The sequence below is a fragment of the Mobula hypostoma genome, chromosome 12 (assembly GCF_963921235.1).
Source record: "Mobula hypostoma chromosome 12, sMobHyp1.1, whole genome shotgun sequence".
In the NCBI taxonomy this organism is placed as follows: Eukaryota; Metazoa; Chordata; class Chondrichthyes; order Myliobatiformes; family Myliobatidae; genus Mobula; species Mobula hypostoma.
The window spans coordinates 44,193,823-44,208,754 of NC_086108.1; the positions used below are offsets into that span (position 1 = coordinate 44,193,823).

At 39.4% G+C, this 14,932-nt stretch overlaps 1 protein-coding gene across 5 annotated transcripts in view; it reads right to left on the reverse strand.

Moving 5' to 3' along the window:
* The window catches only part of acot11a (acyl-CoA thioesterase 11a), a 135,457-nt gene that overhangs the window by 45,733 nt on the left and 74,792 nt on the right, over positions 1-14,932 (reverse strand). For all 5 annotated transcript variants that reach the window (XM_063063940.1, XM_063063941.1, XM_063063943.1 and 2 more), the window contains 2 exons: positions 4,210-4,345; positions 3,209-3,365 (listed from right to left, as the gene is read on the reverse strand). In XM_063063940.1, the coding sequence (XP_062920010.1) occupies positions 3,209-3,365; positions 4,210-4,345 (293 nt within the window). The remainder of the gene's footprint in view (positions 1-3,208; positions 3,366-4,209; positions 4,346-14,932) is intronic.

The following is a 14,932-nucleotide window of genomic DNA, read 5'->3' on the forward strand; positions in this document are numbered from 1 at the left end:
AGGATTTTTATAATTAATCTTTGTCACAATTATTCTCAACACTCATGCCCCACAATATTGTGTCCTCAGACCCCCTTCTCTACCCCCTACACACTCACAATTGTATAGCCAGATTGGTGAATCACCGACCTGGTATGGCAACTATTCTGATTGTGACCGCAAGGAATGGCAGTGAGTGGAATGTGAAGCAGCTCATCACACAACAGAAACCAGCCCTCCCACCCCCCACGGACTGCCTACACTTCTCACTGCCACAGTGAGGCAGCTGACACCATAACCTCTCCCTCTTCTCACCCCTCCCGCTGGGCAGAAAACATAAACACCCGAAATTACATACTACCAAGCTCAAGTGACAGCTTCTATCACACTGTTACAAGAATTAAACGGTTCGCTGGCATGATAAGACGAACTCTTGACCTCACAATCTTCCTCACCTTGCACCTTATCTGCACTGCCTTTCTCTGTAACTGCAATATTAATTCTGCATTTTGTTATTGTTTTACCTTGTACTATCTCAACACACTGTTGTACTGAAATGATCTGTTGGGACAGTGTGCAAGTTTATCACCTTACCTTGGCATATGTGACCATAATAAGCCAACTGACCAATGACAGATTGCATTGGAGATCAGAAATGTAGGGGCTGAGATAACTCAATGGGTCATAGGGGTTGGAAGTGGCACAACAACTTGGAAAGGAAAAGCTTTGTGATTAGAAATTCAGGATATTTTTACTTTTAAGATGGATGTTTAACCTGAGCCAACATGGGTGAAGGGTGGATGAGCAGAATAGGAGGATGGGTGGGACTTAGTGCTAAAGGATACTTTATATTTTGGAGATCATAGCTTTTTTCAATTTTCCCAATACTTTTCCAAATGGTGTTTCATTATCCCAAAATATTTCTAAGGGATTCGACTTTTAAAATATGAACTCGACATCCTGTTAAATACAGAAGTTCCAAAGGTCACAAAGAAGTCTGACCCTCTTCATTCTTTCTTTGTGAACTGCCTGCAGTGTTGGCTAGTAAGTAAAACAAATAGACACAAGGAACTGATTGAGGGAAGAGTAGAAAATGAGGAGCAGTTAGAGAGACAACCAGGGGTTACAGAAGATGAATGAAGTAAAGCAATTTGGTAGGTGTAGTCATCAAACAAGTACATAATCTAATGGAACTGGGAAGATTGCAGTGCAGTTTTGATGAAGGGTTCCAGAATGAAACATCAACTGTTTTCTGTTCTACAGTTGCCGCCTGCTAAAATTTTCTTTTCGTAACTTAGCTGTAAATTCTGACAGGTCAGATAACAATAGAATCAGAAAATAAACCTGAAATAAAGGGCCAAACATGAGCATCACTAAAGCTGCTTTTTTAAAAAAATTAATCGATTACAGCCTGGAGTTCCATACCGTTATCTCTTTGGTACCGATCACCAAGCTTCAAAACATGGGCCTCTGTACCTCCTTCTGCAATTAGATCCTCCATTTTGTTTTTGGGAAACCAGTCACTGTGGATAAGTGATAGTACTTCCTCCTCACTGGCTAGCAACACAGGTGGACCCCATGGATGTGTGCTTAATCCACTGTTTTACTCTCTCCACACTTATGACTGTGCGGCTAAGCACAGCTCAAACACCATCTATAAATTTGCAGATGGTACTATCATTGTTTGTAGGATCTCAGATTTCAAGGAGGCATACAGGAGCAAGGCCGATCAGCTGGCTGAGTGATGTCACAACAACAATGTCGTACTCAATATCAGCAAAACCAAGGAACTGATTGTGTACTGTAGGAAGGGAAAGTCAGGACAACACACCTAGCTCTCACTGATGGGTCAGCAGTCGAAAGCTGTGAGCTGTTTTGAGTTCCTGGGCATAAATTTCTCAGGGGAGCTATCCTGAGCCCAATGCATTGATGAAATAATGAAGAAGGCATGCCATCAGCTCTACTTTGTTATGAGTTTGAAAATATTTGGTATGTCACCAAAGACTCTTATAAATTTCTATACATCTGTAGTGGAGAGCATTCTGATTGGTTACATCATAGTCTAGTATGGAACCTCTAATACACAGGATTACAAGAAGCTGCAGAGTTATAGACTCAAACAGATCCATGACGGGTATAGCCCTCCAAACCATTGAGGACATCTTCAAGAGCTGATACATCGATCGCTAAGGGCCTCACTACCTGGGACATGCCCTCTTCTCATGACTACCATCCTGGAGGAGGTACAGGAGTCTGAAAAACAACACTCAACGATTCAGCAACAGTTTCTTAGCTTCCACCATCAGATTTCTAAATGATCCGTGAAACCATGAACACTACCTCGTTATTCCTTTCCTTTTGCACTATTTATTTATTTAGTAATTTATAGATTTGTGTCTTTGCACTGTACTGCTGCTGCAAAATAACAAATGCCATATAATTCAGTGATAATAAATCTAATTCTGATTCTGTTCCTAATCAAAAACCAGGAGGTGAGCAACAACCATCAATAAATAGAAAAGGGAAGGTGAAACAATCAAATTGATGAAAAACCTTTTAAACAATTCTGCTGACTTGGACAAGGCAATTATTGATTACAGACTGTACATCTGGACAAGTTCCCAAAATGTTATTAAATTCAGAACTCCAATATGTGCATGCATACACTCATTCCTATGAATGGCAGCACTAGTTTACTCTCTCTCTCTCTAACTCATTTTTCTTTATTCTCTTAAGTGCTTTTGATGCCACTCTTTACAACACTGTGTAAGCAGGATTACCATAACGAATGATTTTGCGCATTATCTGACTCTTGGACAAAAATCAACCAATGGACATCTGTAAAAACAGAAGCCAAGGACGGCCTGTATAGTTTCATCATCAGTACTTGGAGAGCGGGATTGAGAAGTAGTTGATGGGTGAGAGGCCAGGTGTACAGGACTGAATGGGATCTGGGATCAGCCAGGATTAAATGTCCCAGCAGACTCGATGGGCTGAATGGCCCAATTCTGCTCCTATGGCATATGGTCTTATGGGAAAAGGCACTCTATTTGTTTTTGCATGCCCCAAGTCTGACAGCATAGATGATACATTGGAACCAGAACACATAGATAGATAGATAGATAGATAGATATACTTTATTAATCCCGAGGGAAATTTGGTTTCGTTGAAACACATTGAAACAATATATTAAAGACAAAAGAGTAAGCAGATCCACAAAACATCTGACCTTGCAGAAATTGTAGCCGCACTCTCCATCCAAGCCATGATCTGTCCTCCAAAAGTGTTACTCTGATGATTCGCATGAGTTGGTAAGACAAGCTCAACGGTCTCAACCCTGGTCTTCTCTGCTGGCACAACATGCTGGGACTCTTCAAAGTCTGGCTCTGGTTTGGGAAATATGTTCCACATTTGAGCAATATCTCAGCTTCAATCGATCCTGCATTGCAACTTATAGACTTGCATGAGCCTTTGATGAAGCAAAAAACTATTGAATTTGCAAATATAGGATAAAAAGCTTTGGAACGCTAATATGCTGCAGTGTTCAAATCTTCCTTTCCTACAGTACCACATTTGTGTGACCCTACTTTGTACTCTATGTTTTAAATATATGCACGCTGCAAATTCACTCCTTGTCACAGTTACTCTGAATACAGATGTTGATTTATAGGCGTACTGACATATCTTCACTGTATTATTAAATAAAAGAATTAAGAATCAGGGACAAAAGTCATAGGAATATGAATATGTGATTATCAACAACATCATTACAACTTTCTCTCACCTACGTGTTATGAGATGTTATTGCCGGATAGCTTTGTTACATTCTTGGATTTCTTCTTTAGTCCAGCAATTAAAAATTTTAAACAATTCTTTCTACATTACAAAACATAATAAGATGTAGCCAAAGACATCAGTAATTCTGCAGGCTCAAATTTGACTTGGATGGTTGCTTGAACTTCTTGAAAAAAAAATGTATTGAGGCGTCATATCATAAATATTTGCATGTCAAATTCCTGATACAATGAAAAGACTACCAGACCTGAAGCAAAACATATCTCAGGGCATCATTCCTAACATCTCATTGCAGAGATCAAGGAGATAGTTAGGAGTCTCAAAAATACCAGAGAGATGAGCATAATAAAGTTGCTCATATGGCCGAAAAGTTTGGTATTGCAAATGTGCATTAGTTTCTTGGTGGAAAGATGGAGAATTGAGTAAACCAATTACCTTTTTGAATTGTGCTCGAGGAGACCAGATCTTTGATGGTTTCCAAATGGAGCAACCTCATTCGGCGACGTTCAACAGCAATACTGTACTCAATCTTCTCCTCAGGTGTTCTTGGAACAATGGGCTTCAGCTGCACCTGACGAGAGCAGGAAATCAGATATTCATAAAGAGCCGAGGAAATTTTATTGTCCTTTCCTGAACTTAGTCCAGATAAATTGTTAAATGTGTTACTGGGACCAAACATGAAACCTCTAAATTCAAAGCTAGTAAGAAGGAAAGCGTGGAAGATTATAACAGAGGTCATGGCCGGATCATGCTATTGAACAGTATTCTACGATTCGACTGGTCTGACAAAATACAGTTAAGATCAGGACTGTATGGGTTAATGATCTAATCAATACAGTCATGGGTTGATTAGACATGAAAGATGGCTGTTTTTGTTCCTTGGAACCGTAATGTATTTAAAGAAATATTTAATCATGCTGATAAACAGGAATGGGGGAAGAAAAATCAACAGAATGAGAAAAAAAAAATGAGGGAAGAGTGGCTAAAACAAAAATTTCCTTTAAAAGCAGCAAAGCATCAATATTTATAGGAATTACCCGACTCCAGGACAAGCAGGACTGGGAGAAGCAGATGTCACCCTGGGTCATCACACAACCAAATTACTGGCCTCCACTACACTGGCAGGAGAAATGCAGATGTTTATCACAGAGGGGAAAGAAAAACTGCCTCTGACACATTGAAATAGAAAGAGAAACAGTTGTCCTATAAAGGTTATTAATCAAGCACATTTCTGTGATAAAACTGCGTTGGTGCCAGCAGAGGCAAAAGCAATGGTAAAATATTCAAAATTGTGGACACAAGGGTACAGTATGCTTTGACTGTGACTGAGTCACTGGAATTTGGAAGCTGGTAGATATAAATGATCTTTATTAATCACAAGCAGGTCTTCTGGAGAATGTTTCTCCTCTCCCCACAATCAACAGTATAATAATGTTTTATACTTTTTTAAATACAAAAACAGGAATAAGTTATTACCTGGTTCCAATGACGATACTTGCTTATTTCTACAGAATTGCACACTTACAATGGAAGGGTATCCCAGCTGGCAGAGTCTCTTTGCAAAGAGGTGGTAAAGGGATTCCTGGCACAAAAACACCAAGACCCCCCCCCCAAAATATAACTTTTTTGTTACGGGGTTGAGGGACAGCTCCCCAAATAGCCAGAATGTTAAGTAACAAAACAGTCATGTCCTGAACTGTATAATAAGTGCAGGGATATTGTTATGTTTGGGGTATTGGGAAACAGGGTGGCTGTGAATAACAGACACGAGAGACGCAGAGGTGAGGAACAAATGTACAGCTGTTTATTTTGCTTGTAAGTCATCTACCCGGAATGCCCTCTCACATTACATTCAGTACATAAAACAAAGGGAAGCTTGACATCTACCCATAAAGGTCAAAATATACATGAATACACAACATATCTCTCCACTTTCCCACACACAGACAAGCTGTTGAACTATTAACATTTAATGGAGTAATCATCACATTCAGCCGACAACCAAAAACACTTTTTTCTGAACTTGCGAAAGAGAGTAGACTGCCTCTATTCCCAGACATAAACCTGAGCATTATTATGCCCCATGTGTTGAGGGTTGGTCACTAAACTACAGACAACCTGGGGATGTTGCCAAAGTCATTTTATCTCTTGGTGGTGTGAGTAGAGATCTTGGGTACTGAATTGTCAGTAGGGGACACCTTAGAAAGCACAGGTGATGGTGAAGCACTGGCTGTGTCATTTGGTCTCAATGGAAATTCTGCAATCATTGTCTCAGAATCCTGTCCCATTTTTATATCTGGATCTGGATCTGGACTGGTCAGTTTGTGTTGGTTTTCAGTAGCCTCAGAAATGGGTAACAGCTGATCAACACGCCTTCTCCCGATGTTGTAGTTATCAATTTGCACTGTGGACAACACAAGACCAGCTTGTATCACCACCATTATAGGTATCCACTTTGTTCCCGAGTCATTGTTCTGGGCAAGTACCTTCTCTCCTGCTAGAAATTTCTATACTTCGCTGTTGCACATCTCTCTGCTTGGGTTTCCTGTTCATTCAATACAATTCGTTTTGTGTTTGGGGGTCTAATCAGTCAAGCCGGATGCAAAGCTGTCTGTTCATCAGTGCAGTGGCTGAAGCCATTTTGGTGGTGGTGTGAGGTGTGTTGCAGAATATCAGCAAGAAAGTGCTAAGACACTGGTTGAGGGATCCACTTTCCAATTAATTCTTGAGGGCTTCTTTTATTGTACGAATCATTCAGCAAGGCCATTAGTGGCTGGGTGATATGGTGCTGACTTACATGCCTTGAACTCTTCAGAAAGGAGTTGTGGGCCATTATCACTCAAGCTGTTGAGGAAGCCTAAAACGGCCAAAAATGGAACAGAGCTCCTCAATGCATTTTTCAGACGTAGGGCTCTTCATGATGGCAATCTCAGGCCACTTGCTTGTGCATCCATTATGACCAAGAGCATGTGGCCTTCCACAGGTCCTGCAAAATCTGTGTGCATCCTCTGCTATGGTTCTTTGGGCCACTCTCATGGATGCAAAGGAGTAAGTCACTGGCAACGTGGGCATGCTTTGGCCTTCTCTTCAATGGTTACATTCAGTCCAGGCCCAAAAGTAAATACATGTGATTTCTTTCATGCAGACTATGCCACAGAGTCCTGCATGTTCTACGCAAGCACTTGCTTTCTTAATGGTGGAGGAATGACAACACGGTATCCCCATAGTAAACGTGCTTAGACTGTGAGCACCTCCTATCGAGCCTGATAATGTTTCAATCCTATGATTGGTTCTTCTTTCCATTCGTGAGTTACCACGTCCATTGCTTTAGATAGAACAGTGTCAGTACATGTGTGCTCTGGACCTCCACCACAGTTATCAGCGCTGTAGGTACTTCCTTGAAGTAAGAGGTCTCTTTCGGTGATGGCTCTAGAGCTGTAACGGTCAAGGGAAGTCTGGATAGTCCATCAGCATTCGAGTGGTGCTCAGACCTCGTGTGCTTTATATCATACTGATGTGCAGATCATAACAGAGCTCAACGTTGCTTCCGACTAGCAGTCAGGAAAGAAATGCCCGCATGTGAACCGGAAATTGACGACAAGGGGCAGTAGTGTACTGATGACAATCTGTCAGTAGTGTAAATCATTGATCAAAGAGGAATTGATAGAATTTATTAACTCCAAAAACAATTGCAAGTGCTTCCTACCCAATCTGGGCATCGTGGCTTTCTGCTTTGCTTAAAGTCCTTAATGCGAAAGCAACTGGACGTACTTCACCCGGTGGCATGATGTGTGGGATAACAGTTCCCCCACCATAGGGTTGATGCATCACAGGCCAACGGTATGGGCAATGACGGGTTGAAATGTGTGAGTGCTTTGTCACAATGTGACAATGTTGTTTTGTCCTTTTTAAAAGTCTCTTCATAGCTTTTAATTTATTTAAAAGTTCATGAAATGGGTTCAGCATGCTTGCTAAGTTAGGAATAAACTTTGGGTAGTATGTTAGTAGTCCGAAGAAAGATGTTAATTGACATATTCAGTGGTGATGGAGCCTCTATAGTTGCCTTCACCTTTGACTTATGCCTTCTGAAGCCGAGTTGTTGATCGCATGGCCCATATATTCAATCAAAGTTCAAAAGAACAAATAACCATACTTATGGATCCGTGGCCCATATTCCCAGAGTCTCCTTGAGTTTTGTACATGCTTATGCTCATTCTTCCCAGTAATGAGTAAGTCGATCAAAGAGCATTGCACCCTGTCAACCTGTTCAGAATCTGGTTCACTGCTCATTGAAAAAGCTGAAGTGATGTCAATTGGAAGCCTTCGCTATCTGAACATCTCTTGTGGGTCACTATAATCAACAGTTCCTGTGACTCTGGCTCCATACGCACCTGCAAGTACGCTTGTCACAAGGCAATCTTCCTCAATGTCTGTCCTCTGGCCAATAATGTAAAAAAGGTCATCAAAGAGGGGAAGAGGGTGTTGTTCAGCCATAAGAACCAGGTTAATGGTTACCTTGACATCTGCACAAAGCTTCAAAGACCCATCCCTTTTTAGAACAGGAACCACCGGAGTAGCCCATTTACTTACATACACTGGTTCCAATACCTTACTCAGATCAAGTCTTGAAGGTGAATGGAACGGTCTTGCCTTCAGACATTTGATTGTTGTGTCAGACATACAAGCCAGTTTAACAGTGATTCTTTTCATACTGCCCAGTTCTCCACTGAATACTTCTGTGTATTTCTTCAATACCTCTTGTAGTCCAGTGCTCTCAACGATCAAGTGCACTTTGTGCCAGTTGAGTTTGAGCTACTCTAAGCACGAGTGGCCCAGAAGGACTGGATAATTTCCTTTAACAATGTACAACAGAAGTTAATCTCCACTGTAACATGTCCTACTCCCCTCACTGGAACAACCTCACCAGCGTACGCCTTTACAATCAACCTTGCCCCTTCTGGGGTGAGATGTGGTAATTTCCCCTTGTAAACTGGCTCAGACACCAGTGTGTGTCCACCTGCATCCTCACTGCAGCCCCATCCAACCATGGGGTCACCCAGTAGCTGTCTTTATGTTCTGAAACAGGTAAAACATGCAAAGCTTCTCCAACCACAGAGTGAGAGTCACTCAGGCCTACCTGGTTGCACTAGACTGAGTTTTTAGCTCCTATTACAGGAAGAAAAGTTGAAACACAAATATCATCTGAAATTTGATTTGCCAGTGCAAAATAATTAACCCTTTCAGTAAATGAACTCCATTGTTCTGTTGCTTCGTCATACAGCCACATCCTTCCAAACACCCAAACACTGTTGCCTTTTTCAAACATAATCATGTTCCAGAAAGGTTAACGAGTCTCACCCATCTCTCTCTCTCTCTCTCTCCTTCTCTGATTTGTTTTATTTAATTGTCCTGTTCTCGTTCTCTCCCCTCAGATTCTTCACTCAGCACACTCCCTCAGTCCCTGCAGCCATTTCCACGTCGCTCACCCACATTCCACAGCGGTACTCTGCCAGTAATGCACACAGATGTTCCTCGCCGACGAGAACCAAACTATAAATACCGCATGAGGATTTGTCACCTCATCACGTTTGTGATACTGGGAATCCGGGCGGCCGTGAATAAAACTCACCAGACACGGAGAGGTGAGGAAAAATGTGCAGCTGTTTATTTTACTTGTAAATAATGCTCTCTCACATTACGTTCAGTATGTAACACACAGGGAAGTTTGACAGCAACCTGCAAGGGCCAAAATATACATGAATACATAACAGATATGACTTTAATGCCTTCCCTCTCATCAGTGTGAGCCAATTAACATGAATATTCATCTATTGTCTCTCCCTGCATAGATACAGTGGTACAGAAACAAAATCTCCCCCACCGGACGACTGGCTTCTTATCAGTTGGTGAAAGTTAAATAGTGAACAGGATTCTTTTTGAAGACTGGCTTTTGTTTGACAGAAAGCTCCATAACTCATGAATAACACAAGTAGTAAATTTGCAGATGTCAAATTTACTAAAATAGGCGGCATCCTTCAGAGTGAAAATGGTTATCAGGTTTTAGAGAGACCTTGAGGGCAAACAGACCAAGGAGTGGCAGAGCTCTGAGATGCGTGTGAAAGAGTGAAGCACGAGCACATGGTTCACTTCAAGTGGCATTGCAGGCGGATAGGGTGAAAGGAGGCAGCTTTTGTAAAACAAGGATCTGAGTTAAGAAGTTTGGATGTTATGTTACAGTTGTACAAGATGTTGGTGAAGCCATATTTTGAATATTGTGTTCAGTTTTGGTCCCCCTACTATAGGAAAGATGCTATTAAGCTGGAAAGAGAGCAGAGAACATTTACAAGGATGTTGCAGGGAATCGAGGAACTGAATCTTCCCCTGCATAGTTACAGAGGTTGAGCAAGTTGGGACATTTTTTTATTTTATTTTTATTTGGATAAGGAATTCACAAATATCATGTACTTTTTTCACACATATAACCTTTTCCATTTTTTTATATGTATAAAACTACAATTATTTATACATTCTTAAGTACACATTGAGATGATATAAAAGGAAAATAAACACTTAAATAGATAATTATGTACTGTGGTAAATCTAACCTATTAGGCCAAGTAATGGAATTAGTTGTTAAGAAAAATGGTAATAATAGTTTCCATATAACCCTTCTGGACCATTTCCACTGGTCCAAAATGTTGTATATAAGCCTATGTAACAACCATTGTAGGTGTTTATATCCTAATTTGTTCATGCTTGCTCCTGCCCGCAGACATAATTATCCAATCCCTATGTACTTATTTACTTAATTTTTTCATTTTTTTATCCCTTTCCCAAATCTTTCCCTTTACTTGTGTTAATTCTCTATTTTCCAAAAGAAAACAAAAAAAAAACAGACATTTAGACTAGGGGTGCTTACGTTAGCAATATTACTGTGTTGATGAGAAGAGCAGTATAAATCATTAGGAGAGTCATCTAAAGTCTGCTCGCATTGGGGTTATATATTCAATCCATTTATTCCAGATTTGATAAAATTTTTCTTTTTGAATTCTCAGGGCGTAAGTCAACTTTTCCATTTTAAATATTCCCAAAATAATTTCGTACCAATCTTCTAATGCAGGTGGTATTGGATTTAGCCATTTTCTAGTGATTGATTTCTTACTTGCCGCTAAGAGGGCCTGCAGCAACTTTATATCTTCCTTCTGTTCAGGAAACAATACATGCCCCAAATAGAGCGTCTCAATGTTCAGAGGTATCTGGGACCTAAGTACCTTAACTAATGTTCTATGAATACCTTCCCAAAATAGACTTAATTTAAGGCAATCCCAGAAAATATGAAAATGATTTGCCTCCTTGGAGCCGCACCTTCTCCAACACATCACATTTGTATCTTTATATTTTTCCTGATATGGGGTCTTGAAGTATCTTATAATGTTCTTCCAACAATGTTCTCTCCAAGTCAAAGAATTAGTCGAGGACCATTGAAAGCTGCAGATTTTCCCCCAAGCCTCCTCTGAAAGTACCAACCCCGCTTCTTTCTCCCACTTCTCTTTAATATACAGTGTATTTACATTTTTAGCATGGGAGAGTGCATTATATAATCGAGAAACTGATTTACTAGGTATTGAACTGCAAGCCGAATTCAGAATCTTGAAAAATTCTAATTCTACTGTTGATAAGTCTGTATATCTACAACTCTGGTTAACATAGTTTCATACTTGAAGGTACCTAAAAAAGTCATTATGTTCTAGGCCATGTTTGTCCTGCAGGATTTGGAAACTTTGTAATACTCTTTTATCTATAAATGAGAGGTAGGTTGTAAGACCTTTCTTTATCCACAGCTCAAATCTTTTATCTCCTCTGTTGGGAAGGAATTCGGTATCATATGCACACCATCTAAAGAGTTTTAACATGTTATTAATTCCACATGAATTAACCACCTTCTGCCATACTTTTAATGTAAGATTTATCCAACTGTTTTTAAATTTTTCCAACTGGACCATCAATCCTTTGTCAGCTATTGAGGCCTGTAGAGGAAAACTGTCAACTAATCCAAATTCTATTTCCTTCCATCTAGCCTTATATTCCCTATTACACCAATATAACAGAGGGGTTAATTGTGAGGCATAAAAATAATTTCTCAGGCAAGGAAGAACCATACCTCCTCCTTCCTTCCCTAACTGTAAGGTGTTATATCGAATTCTAGGTTTCTTTCCTTGCCAAATGAAGCGGGAAATCCATTTGTCCCATTCCCTGAATTGATTATCATCCACCTCCACCAGTAAAGTACGGAAAAGATACAATAACCGAGGAAGAATATTCATTTTTATAGTATTTATCCTTGAATTTAAACTTAAAAAGGGGATAAGATTCCATCTATGCATATCTGCTTTTATCTCTGAGATTAATGGTCCATAATTTACCTGTGACAGTGTTGAAAGATCCTTTGGCAGGGTTATTCCTAAATATTTTAATGATTTAGCTTCCCACTTAAGATCGTATGTATCCTGCAATTTTTTGGATGGTGTATAATTTAGGGACATAACCTGCATTTTCTTTACATTTATTTTATAACCTGATATTTTCCCAAAGTCATCCAACAGTGTAAACAATCCTATAAATGATTTTTCTGGTTCACTCAGATAGACCAAAACATCATCTGCGAATAACGCCACTTTCTGTTCAATCCCTGCCACCTTGATACCTTTTACGATTTCACTCTGTCTTATTAGTTGGGCAAGCGGTTCAATATATAGCGCAAAAAGGAGAGGAGAAATTGGGCATCCCTGTCTAGTGCCTCTCTCTAAGATGAAGGAGTCAGAGAGGTCCCCATTTATCTTAATTCGGGCTGTAGGGCTGTCATATAGAGTCTGAATTACTTTAATAAACTTTTCTTGAAAGCCGAATCTTCCTAACACTCTGTATAGGAATGCCCAACTAACCGAATCAAAAGCTTTCTCAGCGTCCAATCCTACTACCATTGTCTCTGTCTCGTTCTTATTAACCTGTTCTAATATGTGCAGAGTTCTCCTTATGTTGTCCTGTGTTTGTCTTTGTTGAATAAATCCAGTCTGGTCTAAATGGATTAGGCCAGGTAAAAGCTTTTCCAATCTGCGCGCTAATATAGATGTAAATAGTTTGTAATCTAAATTAAGAACACTAATTGGCCGATAATTGCCATATTCTAGTTTATCTTTACCCTCTTTAGGAATAAATGAAATAATCGCTTCTCTCCAGGAAGGTGGAGTTTCTCCTCTCTGCAAGATCCAATTAAAGGTGTTAAGTAGTAATGGGGCTAACTGTGTCTTCAGGGACTTGTACCACTCTGAGGTAAACCCATCAGAACCCGGGGACTTTCCAGCCTTTAACCTAGAGATGGCCACGTTCAGTTCTTTGACAGTTACTGGTTCTAATAAACTTTCATTTTGTAAATCTGTATGTTTAGGTAGATCTAAAAAATTCAATACACTGTCTATATAGGACTCATTGGGGGCCCGGGGTTGGGAGTACAGCTCTCGATAATATGTTTCAAAACTCTCTTGAATTTTCCCTATTGTACTCTCCACAAGCTTTGTCTTTGATTCTTTATTTTATGAATTGTATTGTCTGCTTGTTGTTTTCGTAATTTATATGCTAATAATCTAGCTGATTTACCTCCTACTTCATAATTCTTTTGTCTCAGGTAAAGAAAATTTCTTTGAGTTTCCAACGTATAAATATCGTTAATTTCACTTTGCAATTTCCTAATTTCCTGTTTTCGATTTGAATTACTTTTGTTGCTATCTACAACTTGAAGTTGTTTTAATTTTCCTTGAAGGTCTGCTAATTTTTGTGCATTGATTTTTTTCATGTGAGTGGTAATGGAAATAATTTTCCCTCTCAGTACAGCTTTCAATGTATCCCATAAGATCACTGGTGACGTTTCTCCCGTGTCATTAAGGTCCAGATATTCTTTGATTTCTCCCCTTAATCTCTCCATTACTTTCGGGTTATTGAGTATATGTGAGTTTAGCCTCCATAGTGTTATAGTGTTTTCCTCATTTTCCTTTCCAGGATTAGAGACATAGAGACTGGGCTATGATCCGACAGATCAATTGTTGCAATATTACAGTTTTTTATCCTGAGTCTATCTGTATTAAAGATAAAGAAATAGTCTATCCTTGAATAGGCTGAATGAGGGAAAGAGTAATATGTATAATCTTTACTAGTAGGGTGTAATTCCCTCCAGACATCTATAATTCCCAACTCCTCCATCAATGAATTCACTTTCCGAGTCAGAGGTTTATTCTGAGTAACTATTCTTGAAGAATCTAATATAGGATTTAATCTAATATTAAAATCCCCTCCACAAATTACTACCCCTCGAGAACTGACCATTAGGTCAAAAATGTGTCTATAAAATGACCATTCACTACCTGGAGGAGCATAAACATTCAGCAATGTTACTTCTGTACTTTCTATTCTTCCTGTGATTTTTACAAACCGTCCTTCTTTGTCTCTAGTCTCTGAAATATGTTCATAATTAAGAGTACTTGATATTAAAGTAGCTACCCCTCTTTTGTGACTCAATTTATATGATGAATAAAATACATGCTTAAAGCCCATTCTTTTTAATTTTCCATGTTCAGATTGGCTCATATGTGTTTCCTGGAGGAAAGCTATTTGTGCCCTCTCTTTTTTCAATATAGACATAATCTTATTTCTTTTAATTGGATTCAAAACCTCATTAACATTATAGGAAATTATTTTTACCAATTCAGTTTGCATTTTTCTCTAGTAGAAAAAAAACACTCTCCTTTTCTAACCAAACAGTAAGCAATCCCTTCTCAACAGTAAACCAAGACATATAACCACACCCCAGACATTTTTGAATGTGTAACATTTGAAAATTTTTCCCGACTTCCCACAGTGAGGCCTGAGCACCAACCCGCCTCAGTTCAGAGGGATAACCTCTATCTTCACCCTGTGTTAGAGGGCCCTCAGCAGTTTGAATAATCATAGAGAATTTTCTCCTATTTATGTCTCGACCAAATTGCTATCATTCAAGTTATTCCGCCTAGTTTATTTTCAGTTACCAGTTTTCGTTTTACCTTTAAGTCCGATTTACTCTTTTCAGTCATTTCTCTTAATTAATCTGTATTCTCTGTACATTCGCGTC